The 21467-nt window shown below is 40.3% G+C and overlaps 1 protein-coding gene across 6 annotated transcripts in view; it reads right to left on the bottom strand.

Moving 5' to 3' along the window:
* Nucleotides 1-1348: 1348 nt before the first annotated feature.
* SFMBT1 (Scm like with four mbt domains 1) overlaps nt 1349-21467 on the bottom strand; it is a 145705-nt gene continuing 125586 nt past the window's right edge. For all 6 annotated transcript variants that reach the window (XM_008972093.5, XM_063602449.1, XM_008972094.4 and 3 more), the window contains 11 exons: nt 18413-18539; nt 17245-17358; nt 15189-15231; nt 12870-12934; nt 10208-10347; nt 9269-9378; nt 7734-7909; nt 4289-4467; nt 3803-4048; nt 2850-2978; nt 1349-2011 (listed from right to left, as the gene is read on the bottom strand). In XM_008972093.5, the coding sequence (XP_008970341.1) occupies nt 1871-2011; nt 2850-2978; nt 3803-4048; nt 4289-4467; nt 7734-7909; nt 9269-9378; nt 10208-10347; nt 12870-12934; nt 15189-15231; nt 17245-17358; nt 18413-18539 (1470 nt within the window). In that variant the 3' untranslated portion in view covers nt 1349-1870. The remainder of the gene's footprint in view (nt 2012-2849; nt 2979-3802; nt 4049-4288; nt 4468-7733; nt 7910-9268; nt 9379-10207; nt 10348-12869; nt 12935-15188; nt 15232-17244; nt 17359-18412; nt 18540-21467) is intronic.

The following is a 21467-nucleotide window of genomic DNA, read 5'->3' on the forward strand; positions in this document are numbered from 1 at the left end:
GCTAATTATTCCCTAGCATTCCCTATATATCCTTGTCTTCCACAGACACAGAATTAAATTTTTAAAAACTGGATCTCTAAGTTTCAAACATATTAATTTTTACTTAAATGAAGCTTCTTCCCAGATAGATCTGGTAGGAACCTAAGTGAAGAGTTAATGATTTAATGTATGATTTAGTTGCAGGGCTTGAGTTAAGTTGGTTTATGAATTACCCAATGAAGAGAGGCTCCAGATTATTCGTCAATGTCCACAAAAATAGGTTGGGGTGGTGGGGAATGGGAGAAAAAATCACAATCAGTTAAAATTTGCTGTAATATTTCCTTATATTTGTAGAGCTGTTTAGAATTCACCCAGTTTCCAGGATTAAAACATTTTCAAATCTTGAGGAAGAATGATTGGGTTATAAATTTGCAGGTGATTAGGATAAAAAAACATTCAGCAAAGCAAACCATTTAAGGGAGACAACCTATGTATGTTTTTCCTCACTCCTCATGACTAGAATAGTGCAGCAAACGCTATTATTCTATAATAGCTAGCAATGGAATAGTAAGTGAAAATTCACCTGGAGTTCATGTTAACTTGAGCTGGGCTAAAAGACACACTTAAAAGAATACTGAGTTGTTTAAATGGGAATCCTCGGACTAAAGATTATATTCAATTTAAAGGATTAGCTGAAAAAAGTCTAAGTGTGGCTAGGCAAAGAGGTTTCCAGAATCCTTAACCACATCTCAGTATTTATCCTGCCACTGAGGACACTGCTAACAGAAACTCCATGCTCTGCGTTACCCTCCAAAACATGTTTTCTGTGCTGTGCTTCTACACTGGAGACACCTGGAAAGAAGGACAAATGGACTTCGCTGTGGGTCCATGGAACACCTACTGATTTTCACCCAAAGTAAAGACCTTAGAAATGAAACAGAGGTAGACAAACAACTCTAGAGAAAAGTAAACACAAAATAAAAGTCACTGAAGTCCCTCTGAGAATGAATAGGAAGAGGGCAATTAAACAGAAATACTAACAGTCTTGGTGATGTTACTTAACACAGGCAGCCCGGGCTGGGTCAAGATGGAGAACAGTAACAGTAGAGTTCTCAGATCAGGTCAGTTAAGGAACTGGTGTAAGTGCCCCATATAATGTTTTTAAGAAAGCAAACAGTTCCCCCCCCCCTCCAAATTCTGTCATAATTTTAGTGTTCATGTAGCTTAAAAATGGCATCATACAAAAAACCTCATACATGGCTGTAAGCTCAATTATCAACAGAGGTAGTAAACAAAGGAACTCCTAAGAATCGATTTTAAAATGATCAAAGTGTGACTATACATTCAAAACCCTAGAGCCACATAATCATCCCCAAAATGAACTGTTTTAATTTTAAAAAGCTTAAAAACACAATGACAATGAAGCACTGATATGCCTTAGGAACAGTCCCAAATCAGTGCTGACTTAAAGCTAAGTCCTCTCTTTCCAAGAAAAAGAAAGCAGAGAACAAAGTTCAATCTACAATGGGAGGGAACAGAATGAAAACAACCAAAAGGGTGCTTTCCAGCAGCCTAGGTTATTCTTTGTTTTCAGGCCACACCACTGGAAATGCTTTTCTTCTTATATAAGTCTTTTCCTCACAATCTTTATTTTTTAAAAACTGCCATCTGCTGAACAAGAGATGTCCACATTTCCACCAGCAGGTGATCCACTTCTGTGCACAGTTTTTGCTTCCTCACTGTGAGTCCTCCTTCCCCGAAAGTGCAAAGAGAGCAAGCTGATACCTGCAGGCCCCAGAGCCCCAGGACTATTCCAGCTCCACTTATAAAGCAGGGTGAAGGATTTGCTGCATTTGTGCTTCAAAGATCCAGCTCACTTTGGTTGTCCTTCTCAGTTGGCAAACTGCTCATAAAAAGCAAACTTGATCCTCTCTATGTGATGGCAAAGTTTGATGGCAGGGCCCAATTTTAAGTCCATGCATTCTTGAACAGTGGGAAGGGTAAGGAGCAACAGGGCCTGCCCATCAATTTCCTGTTAAAGCATAAAAGACAAATTATCTGTGATGTGCACATGAAAGGCAGCTTGATCATGACAGCCTCTCCTCACTTTAGCTTTGTCAAAACTGGAATCCCTATGCTTTCCTTTCCTTACTTTTTCGTCTTAGGTATCACACACTTCCTTTTAAGTGACTCCATAGTCTTCCACACTAATGAAGCTTCAGAATTAATAAAGTTTTACTGAGGACAATAAAGTTTTACCAAGGATAAGAATCCATTCCACAGAGTCTCTGTCCCATAGAAATTTAGTAAACTGACTAGCCCTGTAACTGGCAACTAATTGTGCCATCTTTTTAGAGGGTTCCTTCTAAATCTGAAACAAAGGATTAACTATCAACTTCAATGTTTTCCTACTCTGTAACATTCATAAAAACCCGATAAGCTCTTGAATCTCCCTAATTTTCTAAACAAAACTTATTTCAATGTTTAAGGCCACTGACTGTGTTTCAGCAAGCTTGCCTTAAAACTTATCACCACTCTAGAGCCTAATGTGACAGATGCTATTTTTTTTTAAACAAGCAAATCATTATTTTTGAAAAGATGTGGACAATTAAGCATGGTATGCTTGATATTGGAGGGATGGAATCAAATTCTTAGGAAAAACTGGAATGCAATGATAATCTCCTTCAACTATGAAGCAAGTCTGATAAATAACTTTTTATCATCTTTGACTCCTAAAAATGGAATTAAGACAATTCTTGTCTTTTGGATCAAAACATTTTTCCTAAAACTTGTAAATAAATTGTTGACTATTACATCCATAACTTATTGCTAAAGAGATATTACTAAAAATTATAGGTATCTGTGATTACCTGGTCTAGGAATATTCTTGCTAATGGAGCACAGTCAGTGGATCTGATGAACCGCACAACGTCTGCCACACTCCACTTCAAGGGGTTACTGTCCAGGTGAAGCCTTTCAGCAACTTCGATCCTTATTTCCTTCATTCCCCACAACACAATCAAACCAAATGGTGTTATGGCTATTTTATTCTAAAAAAGTCTCTCTACCTAAATTCATAATCTTTCAAGACATGATTTAAAGTGGTCTTAGGACATGATTTCTCCCAGCAAAGATGGCAAAGACCCACGTGCATCAGGTACTCAGGAAATGTCTGTCTTTTATAATACGAAGTATCAATGGGAAAGAATTTATCTCAAAGTTCCAGCACAGATAATTTAGACAATTTAACTAAGAAAAACAGGGTGCTGAAGAGAAGGGGATGATAATTCCATTGAGAGAAGGCTTAACTAAACTACCAGGAGGAATCTTTACTGCTTCTGTTCATGGAATATTCTTAAAAAGCAATCTAGTTTTTGAACACTAAATTGTTCTTTAGTGTTATATATATGTTATAAAATGTTCATACGTATATAGTAAATATATTAAGCCAAATGGCTTAACCAGAATCAAAAGGATAACTTTTTTCTACAAAACCATATATATTATGAAACATATTAAAAAGGCAGTTTTCCCAAAAATAAATGACAAGCTACAAATAAGCTAGCAATGGGGCTTTTTTTGTTGTTGTTGTTAAAACAAGCAGCTACTCTGAGAGAGACTTTCCCCCTATAAGTAGATGATCTCAACTAATCCTTGAAACACATGTAAATCACTGCATTTGGGTTCACTTTACAAGAGACCCTGGAAATTCTACATAAGTCTGTATTGAAAGAAGTAGAATGTCAATATCACTAATAATCATATTCCAGATGGAAATTCCAGAGAGAAAGAAAGAAAAAAGAAACTATTTTTTAAATGGTACCTTTGGTGAAGGAGGTTTATTTTCATCGTCAGAAAATGAAAAGGTGCGAAGCTCCCTTTTTCTCCTTTGTCTATCTGGAGGCAGCGATGTGGATATCTCACTTTGGGTGGGAGAAGAGGAGCATGACTTTTTTTCTGACATTTCTGATTCTTCCTGTAGCTCATCCTGCTGCTCGGATGTACTGCCTTCACTTAGGGAATCATCATCCCCTTCATCTGGGTCATCCTCATCTTCACCCCCACTTCCCTGCAGGAAAAGGAGAGAAGTCTCATTGAAATTCAGGACATCAATCCCAGGTTTCATATGATTTAAAAAAAATAATAAAGAAAGAAAAGAAATTCAGGACAAACCAGTTCTTGGGCCACAAAACCATCTTCTATTGGCCAGAGATCTGAGTTAGAAAGACCTGCAGGTATTCTGTGTCCATACTATAAAGCAGTGGTCACTTGGCTTCGAGACATTACAGGCACGTCACAGATCTCATACCTGGGGAGAGCCCGCTGGGGTATTATCAACAGATGCAGAGGAGCGTTTCTTCTTATGAACGAAAACATTTTTCCGCCTCTTTCTCCTCTTACTGGCTTTTTTCAGGGCACAAGCTAAGTTACTATGCCCACCAGGTGGCCTCCCAATTCTTTTATTTTTCTTCTTTCCGTAATAGTGTGCTAAATGTGGATGACAAAGAAAAATGAAGTAGCTTCATTATTTTTGTGTACCTCAAAACCACAAGAGATTTTATTAGCATAGCAAAAAACAGGTACATTGTATTTGATTGGGGTTTAAATTCCATAGAGTGGAATAAACAGATCTGAAGTGCACGGTTTGACTAGTACTGAATGATCCCTCCATATCAAAGTATATAGAACATCTTCAACCCAGAAAGCTCCCATGGTCCCTTCCCAGTCAGTACCCCTTACTAGAAGCAGCCACTATTCTAAACACTATCACTATAGATTAGCTTTGCCTCTATGGAACCACACAGTAAGCACTTTTTTGTGTGTGACTTTTTTTTTTTTTTTTTTTTGAGATTGAGTCTTGCTCTGTCGCCAGGCTGGAGTGGAGTGGCACGATCTCGGCTCACTGCAACCTCTGCCTCCCAGGTTCAAGCAATTCATCTGCCTCAGCCTCCTGAGTAGCTGGGATTACAGGCACACACCACCATGCCCAGCTAATTTTTATACTTTTAGTAGAGACGGGGTTTCACCATGTTGGCCAGGATGGTTTCAATCTCTTGACCTCATGATCTGCCCGCCTCGGCCTCCCAAAGTGCTGGGATTACAGGCATGAGCCACCACGTCCAGCCATGTGTGACTTCTTCTACTAGGCATAATGTTTTTGAGTCGTGTGTTTTATTATATGTTTCTTTTCTATTTGGATATCTGGTTGTACCAGTGCTATTTGTTAAAAAGAATTTCCTTTCTCCCTTAAATTTCTTCATCTCTCTTGTTGAAAATCATTTAACCATGTTAAGTTTGGCTCTATTTCTGGACCCTGTGGTCTGTCCCATTGTTCTATTTTTTTGAGACAGAGTCTGTCACCCAGGCTGGAGTGCAGTGGCGCAATCTTGGCTCACTGCAACCTCCACCGCCTGGGTTCATGTGATTCTCCTGCCTCAGCCTCTTGAGTAGCTGGGACTACAGGCGTCTGCCACCACACGCCCAGCTAATTTGTGTATTTTCACTAGAGATGGGGTTTCACCATGTTGGTCAGGCTGGTCTTGAACTCCTGACCTCAGGTGATCTGCCTGCCTCGGCCTCCCAAAGTGCTGGGACTACAGGTGTGAGCCACCGCACCCGGCTTGACTATTCTTTAATGCCACACTCTTGATTATTATAACTTTATGGTTAAAAAAAGAGAGAGACTAAGTCTTCCAACTTTATTCTTTTTTCCAAATTGTTTCAGCTATTCTAGATCCTCTGCATTTTCATATACATTTTAGAATATACATTCCAGAAATGAAACATACATATTCTAGCTGAGTTATGTATTAAAGTAATATCAAAATATAATACAATTTTATGAAAAAAATTGAAATTTTCTAAAGGATATGAATCCATTTGACATCATTCAAATTACTAACTGGGAAAAATTATAACTGTCCTTCTAAATTCTAGGCTAATTTCAACTATATTATTGTGAAAGATAAATTCAGACAAAAGGCACAATAAAATCCACATATCTTCCCCTCACGTATCTTCCTTCAGAGTAGTGTACTTATATATGTATTTACATGAATAGTATTTTTCACTCAGCTCCTAATAATTGCAGTTTCCTAAACTAAGTGCTGAGTCTGATACAAGAAGCTAAGATAATTCCTACTCTTAAGGAGTTTACAATCCAATAAATATAAATAGAAACTAGAAGGTTAGACTTATAAGATTTTGTAATTTAAATACTGATTAGAAAGCTCGTCATACTAAGTATGGACCTTGGATCAATAGCATCAGTGGCATCTGGGAACTTGTTGGAAATGCAGATAGATACTCAGGACCCAGATACCCACAGACCTGATACATCAGAAGCTCCATTTTAACAAGATCCTTCAGTGATCTGCATGCACTATAGTTTAAGAGGCACAGATCCCTAAAAGAAATCTTTCCATTTTAACAAGGTAAAAATCCTCCTCTGTATTGATTCTCCCAAGTGACATAGGGCTTGTAGGATTTAAGGAAAGGTAGGATCAGAATTTTGTCTTTGGGTGGCAATGCCTTGACAAGGCTCCAAATTGTAAATTTCATCCTATGTGACCCCTGCCCCAGTTTCTCAAAGAAGATAAGCAAGGACAGCGAATAGGTGCTATGACAGTTCAAGGTGAGGTTGCAACTACCTCCTCTCCTATTTCCACCTCCCCAACTAGTGTGGCTTCATTGCTGCTCTTCAGAGACACTAAGCAAGCTTCTGCCTCAAGCCTGTGCCCTTGATGCCCCCTCCCCAGAACACTCCCACCCAGCTCTCTGCACAGCTGGCTCCTGTTTCCTTCAAGGTGTTACCTGTCAGAAAGACTTCCCTGACCCCTTGCATAAACAGCACCCCACCTCCCAGCCTTCCTCACTGTCCTATTTTGCTTGCCCACCTTGCTTCACTGTTCCCCACAGTATTTCTCTAAATACTGACCCCTCTCTAAATTTCTTCCCTTGTTTGTTATCTGTCTCCCACATTAAAGGTAAACTCACTGAGGATAGGAATTTGTTTTCTTTATTGTTGTATCCCAGTGCTAGAGCAGCATAAGCACACAATGAGCACAAAATATATACTTGCAGATTGTATGAATGAATTACATATCCTATTAGATACAATAACTAATTTATATACATGCTATATATAATAGTTGGCACACTAAAGCCCATGAGTCAAGTCTGGCCCATGACCTGTTTTGGTATAGCCCCCAAGCCAAAAATTACCCTTACATTTTTTAAAGGGTTCTTTTTTTTTGGAGACACAGAGTCTCGTTTTGTCACCCAGGCTGGAGTGCAGTGGCGCAATCTCAGCTCACTGCAACCTTCATCTCCCGCTTTCAAGTGATTCTCCTGCCTCAGCCTCCCAAGCAGCTGGGATTACAGGCAGGTGCCACCACACCCAGCTAGTTTTTCTATTTTTAGTAGAGACGGGGTTTCACCATGTTGGCCAGACTGGTCTCGAACTCCTGACCTCAAGTGATCCGCCTGCCTCGGCCTCCCAAAGTGCTGGGATTACAGGCATGAGCCACCACACCCGGCCAAAAGGGTTCTTAAAAAATGAAAACACAACACATAGAAAAAGAATATGTGACAGAAAGCATATGACCTACAACATGAAATATTTATCATCTGGCCCTTTACAAAAGAAGTTTGTGTGCCTCTGCTATATATGAATGTCTGTAAAGTAAAAAACTTTCCAAGATGTAAGGTATGGTCAGCTGCTATGGTTAACACATTGGAAAAACATGACTCACTGTATTTGGTCTTTGTAAGTACAGAACAGTTCTCAGAACACTTATCCAGAACCATCCGTGGACCGAAGAGGTTAGGACAGCATTCCAGTTTGATACAGGTTTGCCGGCAGAATTCAGTCACCCGATCTGCTGTTTTCACTATCTCAACAGTAGCCCGATAACTCTTTCCTTTATATCTGCCATTGGAAGACATCAGATGCCAAATATATTGGGCTAATGATTACCCAGAGAAAAATCAAACATATTAATACACCTAAAAAATATTTTTGCTTCTTGGAATATTCTATGTCCTTTATAGTTCAAGGGCCCTGAAAACAACAAGGAAGTTCTGCATACTGAACTTAAATCAAATTAAATCTGGTAAGCTATGACAACTAAAAGCTGAGTTATTTAAATTAGCAAAATTAAGCTCCTGCTTTCTGTTCCTAAGTTAAGGTTTTCAAATAGTAATTTCACTAACTGCTCTAAAAAGAAAAGTGACTTTTCACTAAGTCTTTCTTTACCCTTGGCAGTGATCCTCAGACTGTTATCCAAGGACCAGTATGACCTGCCAATTGCCTGCCATCCATCCATGACAAGATCAGAAAGCAAGAGTACCTGTTTATAACCTTTCACAGTAATTTGAAAAAGTAATTTTATGTCTCTTACATCTAATAACAAAAATTGTTCTTGCATTTTTATGTCTTAAATTTCTTATTTCCTTTTTGTTTTTGAGATAGAGTCTCGCTCTGTCACCCAGGCTGGATGAAGTGCAGTGGCATGATCTCGGCTCACTGCAACCTCCGCCTCCCAGGTCAAGAGATTCTCCTGCCTCAGCCTCCCAAGTAGCTGGGATTACACGCACACACCACGACACCTGGCTAATTTTTGTATTTTGAGTAGAAACAGGGTTTCACTATGTTGGCCAGGCTGGTCTTGAACTCCTGACCTCAGGTGATCCGCCCACCTCAGCCTCCCAGAGTGCTAGGATTACGGGCGTGAGCCACGGTGCCCGGTCTTAAATTTCGTATTTCTTATAATTCATTCTATCATATTTTATAAATGTATTGATCCATGAAAGAATGGAAATCTAAAAAAGAAAAACAAGCCTGGTCCTTCACCACAAATAGCTGAAAAAGCCCTGCCTAAGGAAACATAAGGCTTCTGATATTATCCACAGAACTGATTCTGTGAATTTTTTTTGTTGTTTTTTGTTTGAGACAGAATCTCCCTCTGTCACCCAGGCTACAGTGTAGTGGCACGATCTCAGCTCACTGCAACCTCCACCTCCTGGGTTCAAGCAATCCTCCTGCCTCAGCCTCCCAAGTAGCTGGGATTACAGGCGTGTGCACCGTGCCTGGCTAATTTTTGTATTTTTAGTAGAGATGGGGTTTCATCATGTTGACCAGGCTGGTCTTGAACTCCTGACCTTGTGATCCGCCCACCTCGGCCTCCCAAAGTGCTGGGATTACAGGTGTGAGCCACTGTGCCACGCCGATTCTGTGACTTTTTAAAGACAAGTAAAAGTAAAGAGTAAAAACAAGTAGTCCACTCACTTGGCTTTTAGGACTTCCCCACATCCATGCCACACAGAGTCTTTGTCCAGCTGGAGCTCCCGAAGGACACGGCTGGGTTTGTAGGCTGCATTGATAAGTAAAGTGAGGACCTGAGCTCAGTTTTAAAGCAGAAACACAGATTGGGAAGGAGAAAAGCAGACCATTAGAATCTTGTCATCTTTTCCTTAAAATGTTAAGGTTATTTAGGAGGTTAATTCTAGTCATATCAATTAACAAATGTTAACAAAATAATAGTATCAGAGATATTACAGCCACCCAAAGATGCAGATAAGAGAGTAACCAGATCCTCTTCAACATTTTTTAAATGTTACGGTCAGGAAAAAAACAGGTACCATGATTTTCAAATTGCTCCAGAACATGCTTCCAAATGCTTTCCCAGCCACGGTACACACAGAAAATTATATTTGTTTGGACCACTGTGTAGACAGCTGAGCCTTCTTGTGGCTGGAGGAGTCTGGTCCAGACGCTCTGGCTTCCCCAGATCCTGACTTGCCACCCTGAGGGCTGAAAGGTCTCTTATCTGTTACTTGCAGCATATCACACTGGCTGGGAAGAACAGAAAGCCCAGCAGATGTGTAGCTTTATCATGGTCGCTAGGTTAATGCCACATAGCCACGGCCTTTCAGTCATAGAGTAACCTCACAGTTCACTTTTGTATAGTTCTCTTCTGGTCTCTGACAGAAGACCTTTCTACCCTGACAGAGGTGAACCTGCTGTGTGAAGAGTTGTTTACGTGAATGTTTCCTAGGGAGGAGAAATAATTACATACCCTCTTCACTGTCCAAAACATGAGAAAAGTTAGTAACTTTTGATAAAACCTAGAACTGTCACATCTATGGCATGTGGCTCCCTGTAGAAATGACCATAGGAGAATGCTGTGAAATTTCCAAGTTATTTTGCTCTAGGCCAGAACCTTACCTCTCTAAGGACCAGAACACAGTTCCCAGGTCCTACACATTGAGGCAGCTCAGCAATTCTTCCTTTGTTAAGATATGGCCCTGAGAAGCAACGGTGGTTGAAGTATATCTTTGGACAGCAATATTTTCCATTAATCATAACTGGGAAATGAAGAAAAACAAATATTCAAAACAGTCATTCTCTACCCCACGTTTCCAAAGCTGAACTGCCAGGGAAGAAAAACGAAGCACATGTACCATTATATTAATATAAAGTTTGGAATTACTTATTTTGAAGTTTAACATGTTGTCTGAGAATGCTCTTAAGTAACTTACAGAGCTTATCACTCTGCTGAAATCAAAGAGGGTCCTGAATTAACATGCTGATTAGTTCCTAGGTTACTGCAAAATTGATAGAAGAACCCTATCTTCTATTAATAAATAAAGTGGAGGGTGTATTTTAAGAACACATGAGGATTCTGGATGATCAATGATTTCTTTTCCAGGTCTTCAAAAACCAACTTTCAATCATCTATTCTGGAATATTTATAGAAATTGTTGAATATTATTGAGAATTACAGTTTGTCTCCTAAAAACCACCAAACTAATATGTTGGCAGCCTTTGATGTTGTGAGAGCTCTCCCATCTCTGAGATTTCTCAGAGGGCTAAAAGTATGCTGTGACCACATCTCTAAGTTTTTTTTGTACTGTGGGGTATAACTGGGTCTGGAGACCCTTTTCTTCAACTATTTGTCTGTATCAATACTGTCCTTCAATTTAATGTTTTTAAAAAATCCCCTCATAGTGGTAGGCATGTCAGCTGTTGAATGTAAAAAATTCAAAGACACTAAAATACTGCTATAAAACACAGAGAAGCTCTTCTAATAGATATGCCTGTTAATCCAATGTTAAGGAAAGATATGCGCACACTGCCCATTGTTGATAGGATCCTGCAGTTCATAATGTTTTCTCTTTAATTAAGAATAGTCATGGCCAGGTGTCGTGGCTCATGCCTGTAATCCCAGCAATTTGGGAGGCCAAGGGGGGAGCACGTCGCTTGAGTCCAGTTTGAGACCAGCCTGGGTAACACAGTGAAGCCCCATCTCTACAAAAAACAAAAACAAAAAAATCAGCCACATATGGTGGCATATGCCTGTAGTCCCAGCTACTCGGGTGGCTGATGTAGGAGGACAGCTTGAGCCCAGGAGGTGGAGGTTGCAGTGAGCTGATATCACTGCACTGCACTCCAGCCTGGATGACACAGCGAGACCCTGTCTCAAAACAAAACAAAACAAAAAAACGATGGTCTATCATAGTGGCCAGTATGCTGGTGCTCACATTTCCAGTTGAACCCTGCAACCCAAATGCCTCTCTTCAGAATTAAGGCACTCATACCCCTGCTGCTGGGTATGTTGGCAGCTTACAGTTCCCAGTTTTACATCTATTCTGGAATCACCCTGAACTGGGTACTGCTCTCAGCAGGAGAGGGCCACCTTGCCCCTTGTGAGGTGGGGAGGGAGCAGTGGCTTACTTCCAATAACTGCTCAGTAAAGTGTGGCCACCACACCTGAATTAGGATCAACTCTGAGTGGTTAGATCAGCTTCAGGGCTCCCAGTGGAACTAGAAGAAACTTCTGTTGCAACTGTATCATGGTTCAACTTATCTCTCTGCCCAATCCTACTTCCTTTACTCCTTCTAAGGAGCTGTTCCCAAAAATACTCCCCAATGAAACTCCTGAATGCATATGTCAGAGTCTCAGACTCTGTTTCCCAGGGAACCTGACCTATGACAAAACCCAAACCAAAAGGCCTTGGCTGAGGTTGTGCAGAAGATATTAATGTCTTAAATTCTGTGGTTTCAGTAGGCATTCGAATGGCCAGGAAAGCATCAAAAGCAAGGAGTTACACAGTCCTAACCCTCTATGTACAAATGATGTAATGAAAAGGCAGTAGGTACAAGAGACGGAAGTACGGGTTTCTAATTTGTGAAAGACTTCAGTTTCATTTCTGGTCTTTCTACTCATAAGCTGTGTGATCTCTCTGAGCTTCGATTTCTCTTCTAGGCATTTACTAAATATCACCCAAATGCGCAATCTGTGCTAGAATACACACAGCCAGGATGCTAAACATTACACAACAAGCACGTGGAAGTTAAGAATAGTTCAAGAGAGAACCCTGGACAAAAGCCTTGAACCTCCAGCAAGGATTTTTCTCTCATTTATCAGGCATTGATTGCCTCTGGGACAATTTCTTTTTCCATTGCTTTATTTTTTTCACATAAACTGTGAAATTTATATACAATGTATGCATATCATAAAAAAGGGTTTTAAAAAGAATAAACTTCTACCTCTCAACCATCTAGCTTAAGAAAGAACACTGCCTGGACAACTTCAGGTTCTTTAGCTAAAGTCAAGGATGGTAACATTGGCCTTCTGAGCCGTTGGCACACAACGGTTGATCAGTAAAGAATAGCTACAATTATTAGAAATGGACAGAACTATCAGCCTAGAGATGATTATTAAACTAAACACATCTTAGACAGTTATAACTCTAAAGTCACAATTAAGAGACCCCTCTATGAAGACACATACTATACATCAAATGTACTGTTTTAAGTTATTTTCAGATATAGTCCATTAAAAGAAACTAAGCCTTCTTTTCCTTAAGATGACATGTGCTTATACCTGACTCTGTGGAGTTCAGCTCCTGATTCCTCAGGCCCTCGTGGACAGTCCTCGAGGATGGTACTCTGGGTCAAGAAAACACAGTAAAATAGTGAGATAATTCTTAAGATCAGTAAAGTGTGAGGCTTAGTTTCCTTCAAATCTAAGAAGAAAGCAAATGTGGCATGTTGCAAAATCTGTAACAGAAGGTACTCCCTTGATGATACTTTTTTTTTTTTTTTTTTTAAAGAACAAGGCTGGATGCGGTGGCTCACGCGTAATCCCAGCATTTTGGGAAGCTGAGGTGGGCGGGTCACGAGGTCAGGAGATTGAGACCATCCTGGCTAACACTGTGAAACCCTGTCTCTACTAAAAATACAAAAAATTAGCTGGGCATGGTGGCAGGCACCTGTAGTCCCAGCTACTAAGGAGGCTGAGGGAGGAGAATGGCGTGAACCCGGGAGGCAGAGCTTGCAGTGAGCCGAGATCGTGCCACTGCACTCCAGCCTAGGCGACAAAGCAGGACTCTGTGTCAAAAAAACCAAACAACAACAACAACAACAAAAAACTACAACAACAAAAAAGAACAATTGTTTTTAAAACTATATATAGGGCATAATGAGCCAATGGACAGTCTGTATATAGCATTGTGATACTACATGTTCAAACTTCCTCTTCATTCACTGGGCAAAAAAATTACAAAATTTCTTGTGAGATGCTTAAACCACAAATAGACTACTCATTTTTCAACAGTCAAAGAACAGAAACTTTATATAGGGTTCGTTTTCTTCGTCCATCAGTTTTCAAATTAAAGACAAATTATGTTATTAAAAAAAAAACAGAGGCTTATTCTATATGTAGCAATCACTGAAAAAAGGCTAATTTATCTTTTAGAATGCATCCTAACTAAAGCTTTGGATCAGTTTTGGCAACTAAGTCAAGGAAAAATCCAAGGTCAGTCTTTTTTTCATTGTTACCTCACTTCTCTACTTGGGATAAATGTCTATGGCCTTTCTCTCCACTTCTGTTGTTAGTTTTATTACCCACATAGTTACAAAGGTTTAGGTAGTTATAGAATTTGCTATATACAGAATTGTTTCCTCCTACTCAAATTCATATGTTGAAGCCCTAGTGCTCAGTGTAACTGTATTCGAAGATAGGGCCTTGGGGAAGTAATTAAGATTAAATGAGGTCATAAGGGTAGGCTGTAATCCAATAGCATTGATAGCCTTACAGGAAGAGAGGGGTCGGGGGGTGCCGGGGAGAGAAAGATTTTTCCACCATGCAAGGACACAGCCAGAAGACAGCCATCTGCTGGCCAGGGAGAATGCCCTCACTAGGAAGCAAATCTACCAGCACGTTGATCTTGGATTTTCCAGCCTCCAGAATGTAAGAAAATAAATTTCTGTGGTTTAAAGCAGGGGTCCCCAACCCCAGGGCCACGGACCAGTACCCGTCTATGGCCTGTTAGGAATGGGGCTGCACAGCAGGCAAGGGAGCATTACGGCCTGAGCTCGGCCTCCTGTCACATCAGCAGCATCATTAGATTCTCACAGGAGTGTGAACCCCATTGTGAACTGTGCATGTGAGGGATCTAGATTGCATGCCCCTTAGGATAATCTAATGCCTGATGATCTGAGGTGGAACAGTTTCATCCCAAAACCATTCCCCACCCCAGTCTGTAGAAAAACTGTCTTCCACGAAACCGGTCCCTGGTGCCAAAAACGTTGGGGACCGCTGGTTTAAAGCCACCGAGCCTGTGGTATTTTGTATGGCAGCCCCAGCAGATTAATAGAGAATTCAACACCCAATGTTTTAAAACACACATATACACACAGAAACATTTGTACTTTTAAGGTTTGAAGGCACTACTAATTAACTGTTTCTCAAAAGCTGTGTGTGCCGGTATGTTACAAACGAAGAATTTCTTGATGGGCACAAAGCCACTCCTTTCAATGTGTCTTTTCTTTTAGAGCTGTCTTCTACCCCAGCTTTATTTTTTTCCACTGTGACAAATCATACCCTAATTTACAATTTTTGCTCTTCCTTAATGAATACCAGCATGGGTACTCTTATTTTCTTTCTTTTATTCAACTATCTTAAGGCTCTAAAAGCCAAAGAAAACTCAATTTAGACACCATCTTGAGAATGCATTTTACCCTTTTGTATATAATGCCATTTTAGAAAATGCATATACTACAAAGAGAAGTATACAAATGATCAAATGTTGAATTAAAAAATTATGCTTCCATCTGAGAAAATGAGGAAATATACCCTCTGAAATAGTTATTTTTCTAGATATTCTAACTTGTAAACTGTTCATATTATTACATTACTTACTGTTTTTCTGGCTGAACCACTGCAATTTTCCTCTGTTTATATACTGTAGGAAGAAAAAAATATATAAATGCCAAGAAAAATAAAAAGACAAAGGAAAATTAATATGTGTATTAAGGTTACATTAGCATATTTAAAACCTGGTTCTGTGTGAGTGTGTGTGTATATATGTGTGTGTGTATATATATATATACACATATATATATAGTACTATAAATTAATGCTTATGTCTGAATATCTAGACTGAGGCACATTTTCTTAGTAGGGATCTTTATACAAAGAGCAAAAATAATATTTTCAAGGCTCCCTGGGTCAGTAAGTGTTGGGAAAGCTCAATGAATAAAGTTGGACCCTTACCTCAGATCAGTGGTCCCCAACCTTTTTGGCACCAGGGACTGGCTTCATGGAAGACAATTTTTCCATGGACCAGGGGGTGGGGGGTCATTTCAGGATGAAACTGTTCTACCTCAGATCATCAGGCATTAGATCGTGCAACCTAGATCCCTCACGAGACAGTTCACAATAAGATTCTTGCTCCTATGAGAATCTAACGCCGCCCCGATCTGACAGGAGGTGGAGCTCAGGCACTAATGCTCACTCGCCTACCACTCACCTCCTGCTGTGTGGTCCCACGGGTTGGGGACCCCTGCCTCATATCATATATAAAACTTAACCCAAAGGGGATCAAAGATCTAAACATAAATGTAAGGGTTAAAACTATAAAACTCTTAGAGAAAGTTTTATAGGAGAAAACTATAAAACTTATTCTTAATAGTCAAAAAATGGAAACAATTCAAATGTCCATCAACTGTTAAATAGATAAACAAAATGTGTCAGATTTATAGCATGGAATATTATTCAGCTATATAAAGGAATAAAGAACGGACACACACTACAACATGGATGAACTCTGAGAGCAGTACGCTAAATGAAAGAAGCCAGTCACACAAGACCATGATCCCATTTATGTGAAATGTCTAGAACAGGCAAACCTATGGAGACAGAAAGTAAATTCGTGGATGCTGGGGTGGGGGTTGATTGCTAATGAGTATAGGGTTTCTTTCTGAAATGATGAAAATGTTCTCAATCTGACTATGGTGATAGTTGGTACGTCAATTGTAACACCATAAAGCTGTTTAAAAAGGGGGAAACTGGGTTGCCACTTTCGAGGTTAGGTTGCAGAAAGACTCTGGCTTCCATCTTCCTCAACCTCTCTTGCTCTCTTGCTTCCTCACTCTGACAGAAGCCAGTTGTCATGTTGTGAGCTGCCTTACGGAGAGGCCCACATGGCAACGAACTAAAGGAAGGCTCCAGCCAACACCCAGCAAGGAGCTCAGGCCCTCAGTCCAAGAGCCCACAAGAAGATGCATTCTTGCTGCTATGGTCTGAATGTTTATACTCTCCAAAATTCACACTGAAACTTATCCACCAATGTGCTGGTATGAGAAGATGGGGCCTTTGGAAGGTGATCATGTCACAAGGGCAGAACCTTCATGATGCAGATTAGTACTCTTATAAAAGAGATCCACAGAGCTAGTAGTCCCTTCTACCATGTGAGGACACAACGAGAAGGTGCCAACTATGGACCAGGAAATGCACCCTCACCAGAACCTGAATCTGCCAATGCCTGGATCTTGGGCTTCCCAGTCTCCAGAACTGTGAGAGATAAATTTCTGTTATTTATAAACTTCCCAGTGTATGGTATTTTGTTACAGCAGCTAGAATGCACTAAGACACTTGCCAATAATCACCTGTGTAAAGCTGGGAGCAGATCCTCCCCACGTTGAGCCTTGAGATGACTGGAGCCCTGGCTGACACTTTGAGTGCAGCCTGTGAGAGACTCAGATCCAGACGACCCACCTAAGTTGCACCCAAATTCCTGACCCACAGAAACTGTAAGGTATTAAATATTTGTTACAATAAATAATTTCCTATGCAGGAACAGATAACCAGAATGTCATTTTTTTTTCTCTGAAATGTCCAGATTAGTTTTAATTGGCAGCAGCCACACAGAAGATTATTTAACAATCAATCCTCTAACCCAGAAATAGACAGATACCTCGTGCTCGGCGAGGAGTGCTGAGTGGGTGGCCGTTGGTTTCACACCAGCCCAAAGGAAATATATCCATGGATTCCACGCTCACAATACATTCAGGTATAGGCTTCTTAGAACCTGTTTAGATTTAAACAAACAAACAAACAAACAAACAAACCTTTTTTTAGACCATTAAATAACCTTCTTCATAAACTATTTTCTAGATAATGTTCTACTCTTATAATAATGCAGACACAAGTCTCTTGACACAGAAGTCATACATTTTCATGTATGATAAACATTATGAAAAAAAACTGTCCTCCATGTAAAACTGTATCAGGACCAAAATGGGTAGAGAATATACAGGGTGACACTTAAGCTAGGGAACAGCAAATAAGAAACTGGAACTACCACTGGTATCATTCAGATGGTTAATAAATATCACCGTCATTTCAGACAAATGGAAACCAAATGGCAAAGGTGACAATTTTACTCAATGAGAACATCACTTCTGGTACTTCAGGAATAAGCCAGAAAAGAAGAACAGTGAATTCAAATCAGGAAGTGATTTGGCAAGCTGCTCAACAAGGATTGCATAAAAGTCTACATTCGATATTATCCTTGACATCCGCATTAAATGCCAATTCTACAAATCAGAAACAGTAGGTACCTTCTCAAAGTCTGACTATTTGGCAGCAGGATAAAAAAGCTGCTCAGGGCATATATGGTAACCGTAGCACTGAGTACTCACGCAGCGCCTTGCATCCATAAACCTGTCCAATTATTGAATATTACTTTTAGCACAGTTTACCATTTCTACTCTATATACTTTTTGGTTCTATTGGGCTGCAGCAACCAAAATATTATCTCTTCAATAAGCTAGGTGTTAATGTCCATGCTCATATAACTTGGTCATATCAAAATATATGCTATTTGACTTATGTTTTCCCCTTCCAGAAAATAGGGGACTCTGTAGTAAAGAATTTTTATTCATATTCATTTCCTAAAATTTGGAATTTGAAAGCCAAGGACAGGAAAATAAATATTTCGCTTAGAGTCTTGCATTACAAAAGTCTCTGAACAAGATCCCTATTTAACTAATCCATTAAGTTTAACAGGCAACATTACAGGAGTAAACAGGAAGCTCAAAGGAGAGTGGCCACAGGAAGGCTTCTAGAGTGCTGGCACTCACCCTCCAGCTGGAGCCACAGGTAGGAGCCTCTCACTGCAGTGATGGTAGCAACACACACTTCTTCAGGGAGAATGGGGTTCACCGCCTCGAGCTTCATGTTCTCCTTAAATTCATGTTCAGAAATTAACTAGAAAATGAATGAATCAAATCAATTTACTGGATTAACACAGTATTAACTCACGTGCTCAGCTAGAAAACCTTTTTCAAGTAGTACTTAATCCCTAGGTTTAAAGATAACATTTATTTTGCATTGTTTTGCTTTTTAATGAAGCAAAAGGAAAATGTCTGCCTTTCCTGGTGTTATAGGAAGTATACAGGAAGTACACTCTTTGATGTCAGATATTCCTGCATTATTGCTACCTGTATGACCTTGCTCAAGCTGTATAACCTCTTTTTGCCTCAGTTTCTTCACCTGTCAGATGAGGTTGAGAACTCCCATCTGGCTGTGCTATTACAAGGTATCAATGAAATAGTCTCTAAGGTTCTGTGTCCTGAACCAAGTGGCTATCAACACTGTTGACTCACTTCCCCTCATATAAAGCACCCTATCATACCACAAACTGCCTGGTTCATACTTGTATGTGTATCATAAGAGGCAGTTAGGATGAAGAATGTTTATCAACAGTGGGAAAGGGTCATTTAAAACAGAAAAATATCCAGCATCCATGTCAAAATGGACAACTGAACATCTGCATTTGAGTGTTCTCTCTTCTGACATCTAACTTAAAAACTAAAGTTGTTTTTGGTTTGCTTCTGTTTTGAAGACAAAAACTTAACATCTATCTTAAGATGGATATAACAGGAAAGGAAACAACATTTTATAAGCTAAAATTTAGAACAGGGTCTGGAAACTAAGTTAAAGGTGACTCTAAGCTGGCAGTAAAGAAAGTTAAGAACTGGAAGAACTGCCAGGTACTAGGCAACTGGAGGTAGAGGAGACAGTCAAAACAAGGAGGATTTGTTGAAAACATTTAAGAAACATTTAGGTTATGCCATTGGCTCCTCGACTCCATGCATTAGGGAAACCATTCCTTCCTCTCCCCTACAGAAGGTGAGATTTATCCTCTGGACAGGGTAAAAGAGAAGATGCCTAGGTAAGAGGACACAAGGAACTGCTGAGGGCATGTATGTCGTGACCAAAACAGCGGTTAGCCTATGGACTGCTGAGAGGCCCAGCCCTCCACCTCTACCCACCAGGCAGGGGACTAGAAGATACTTCTTATGGTGACATGATAAGCCCAGGAAGAAACACATAATGATATGGATTCAGGTTTCCCCAACAAATGGCCAATCAGATTCCACCCTATAGGAAAATTCAAGGTTGACAAGCTCCATCTACCTGCTCAGGGCTTTCAATCAGCTCTTCCTTTTAGTCACCCATTCTTAAATATAGCAACAACCAAGAATGACCAGACACCTAAGAAGATGAAAGTTAGGACCAAAACAGACAAGCAACTTGGAAAAAGCAGTGATTATGCAAGAAGAAAACTTCCCAAAAGGTGTGTGTGTGTGTGGGGGGGGGGGGTGGATTAATTAACAGCCTCTGAGAGATAAGAAAAACTATTGCATCCTTAGAGCAAGAATAGTATGATATTAAAAACAAAGAAGTACCTGTAATCCCAGCACTTTTGGAGGCTGAGGCGGGTGGATCGCCTGAGGTCAGGAATTCAACAGAAGCCTGGCCAACATAGTGAAACCCCGTCCCTACTAAAAATACAAAAAATTAGCTGGGTGTGGTGGCGGGCCCTATAATCCCGGCTGCTAAGGAGGCTGGAGAATCTCTTGAACCCGGGAGGTGGAGGTTGCAGTGAGCCGGGATCGTGCCATTGCACTCCAGCCTGGGCAACAAGAGCAAAGCTCCATCAAAAAAAAAAAAAAGAAAGAAAGAACAAATGAACGAACTATTCAGAGTTCCAGAAAATAAAAAACATGATGTCAAAAATTAAAAACTCAAAAGGAAGGCCGAAAGACAAAGTTTAGGAAATCTTCCAGAAAATAAAGCAAAACGACTAAGAAACATAAAACAGGATAAAAAGATTTAAAAAGCAGAGGTTTGATCCAGAGGGCCACAACCAAATAAAAGAACTTCCAGAAAGAGAAAAGAGACAAAACGGAAGGAAGGAAATCAAAGAAGTGATTTAAAAAAATTTTCCCAACACAGGCATGAAGGTCCAGAAAGAAAGTGCCCACTGAGAACCCAGCACAGCGGATGAAAACAGGCTCGCATCAAGGTTCATCACTGTGAAAAGTGGTTCTATATCTTCCAGAAAGGGTCGGGGGAAAAGCGGGTCATCTACAAAAGAACAAAAATAAAAATAGCTTTATAGTTTTTAACTTCTTGATAGTAACACTAGAAGTTAGAAAACAACTGAGCAATGTTTTCCGAATTCTCAAGCAAAATAACTTCCACATTGAGCCAAACTATGAAGCAAGTCAGTAGAGTGAAGACATTTTCAAATATACAGTGTCAAAAAAAATTTACTTCCCTTGTACCCTGTTACAGGAAGGTACTGAGAGATGGGGATCCATCAAAACAAGGAAGCAAACCAAGAAAGAGGAGGCCATGAGATCTCTACAAAACAAGGGACCCCAAATCATACAAAAGGGGAGTGGGCAATTCCCTGGGTGACAAGGGCATTTCCATGATTAAAACTACATGGCAAGGCCGGCACAGTGGCTCACACTTGTAATCCCAGCACTACGGGCGGCTGAGGCGGGAAGATCACCTGAGGTCAGGAGTTTGAGACCAGCCTGGCCAACAATGTGAAACCCAGTCTCTGCTAAAAATACAAAAATTAGCCAGGCATGGTGGCGGGCACCTATAATTCCAGCTACTCAGGAGGGTGAGGCAGGACAATCTATTGAACCCGGGAGGCGGAGGCTGCAGTGAGCTGAGATCGCACCACTACACTCCAGCCTGGGCGACAAGAGCAAGATTCTGTCTAAGAAAAACAAACAACAAACAACAACAACAACAACAACAACAAACCCACAAAAACTACATGGCAAACCTTTAAAGAGCAACCCATCCAGACAGAGAGTGGAGGTTGCTAAG

The sequence above is a fragment of the Pan paniscus genome, chromosome 2, assembly GCF_029289425.2.
Source record: "Pan paniscus chromosome 2, NHGRI_mPanPan1-v2.0_pri, whole genome shotgun sequence".
Lineage (NCBI taxonomy): Eukaryota > Metazoa > Chordata > Mammalia > Primates > Hominidae > Pan > Pan paniscus.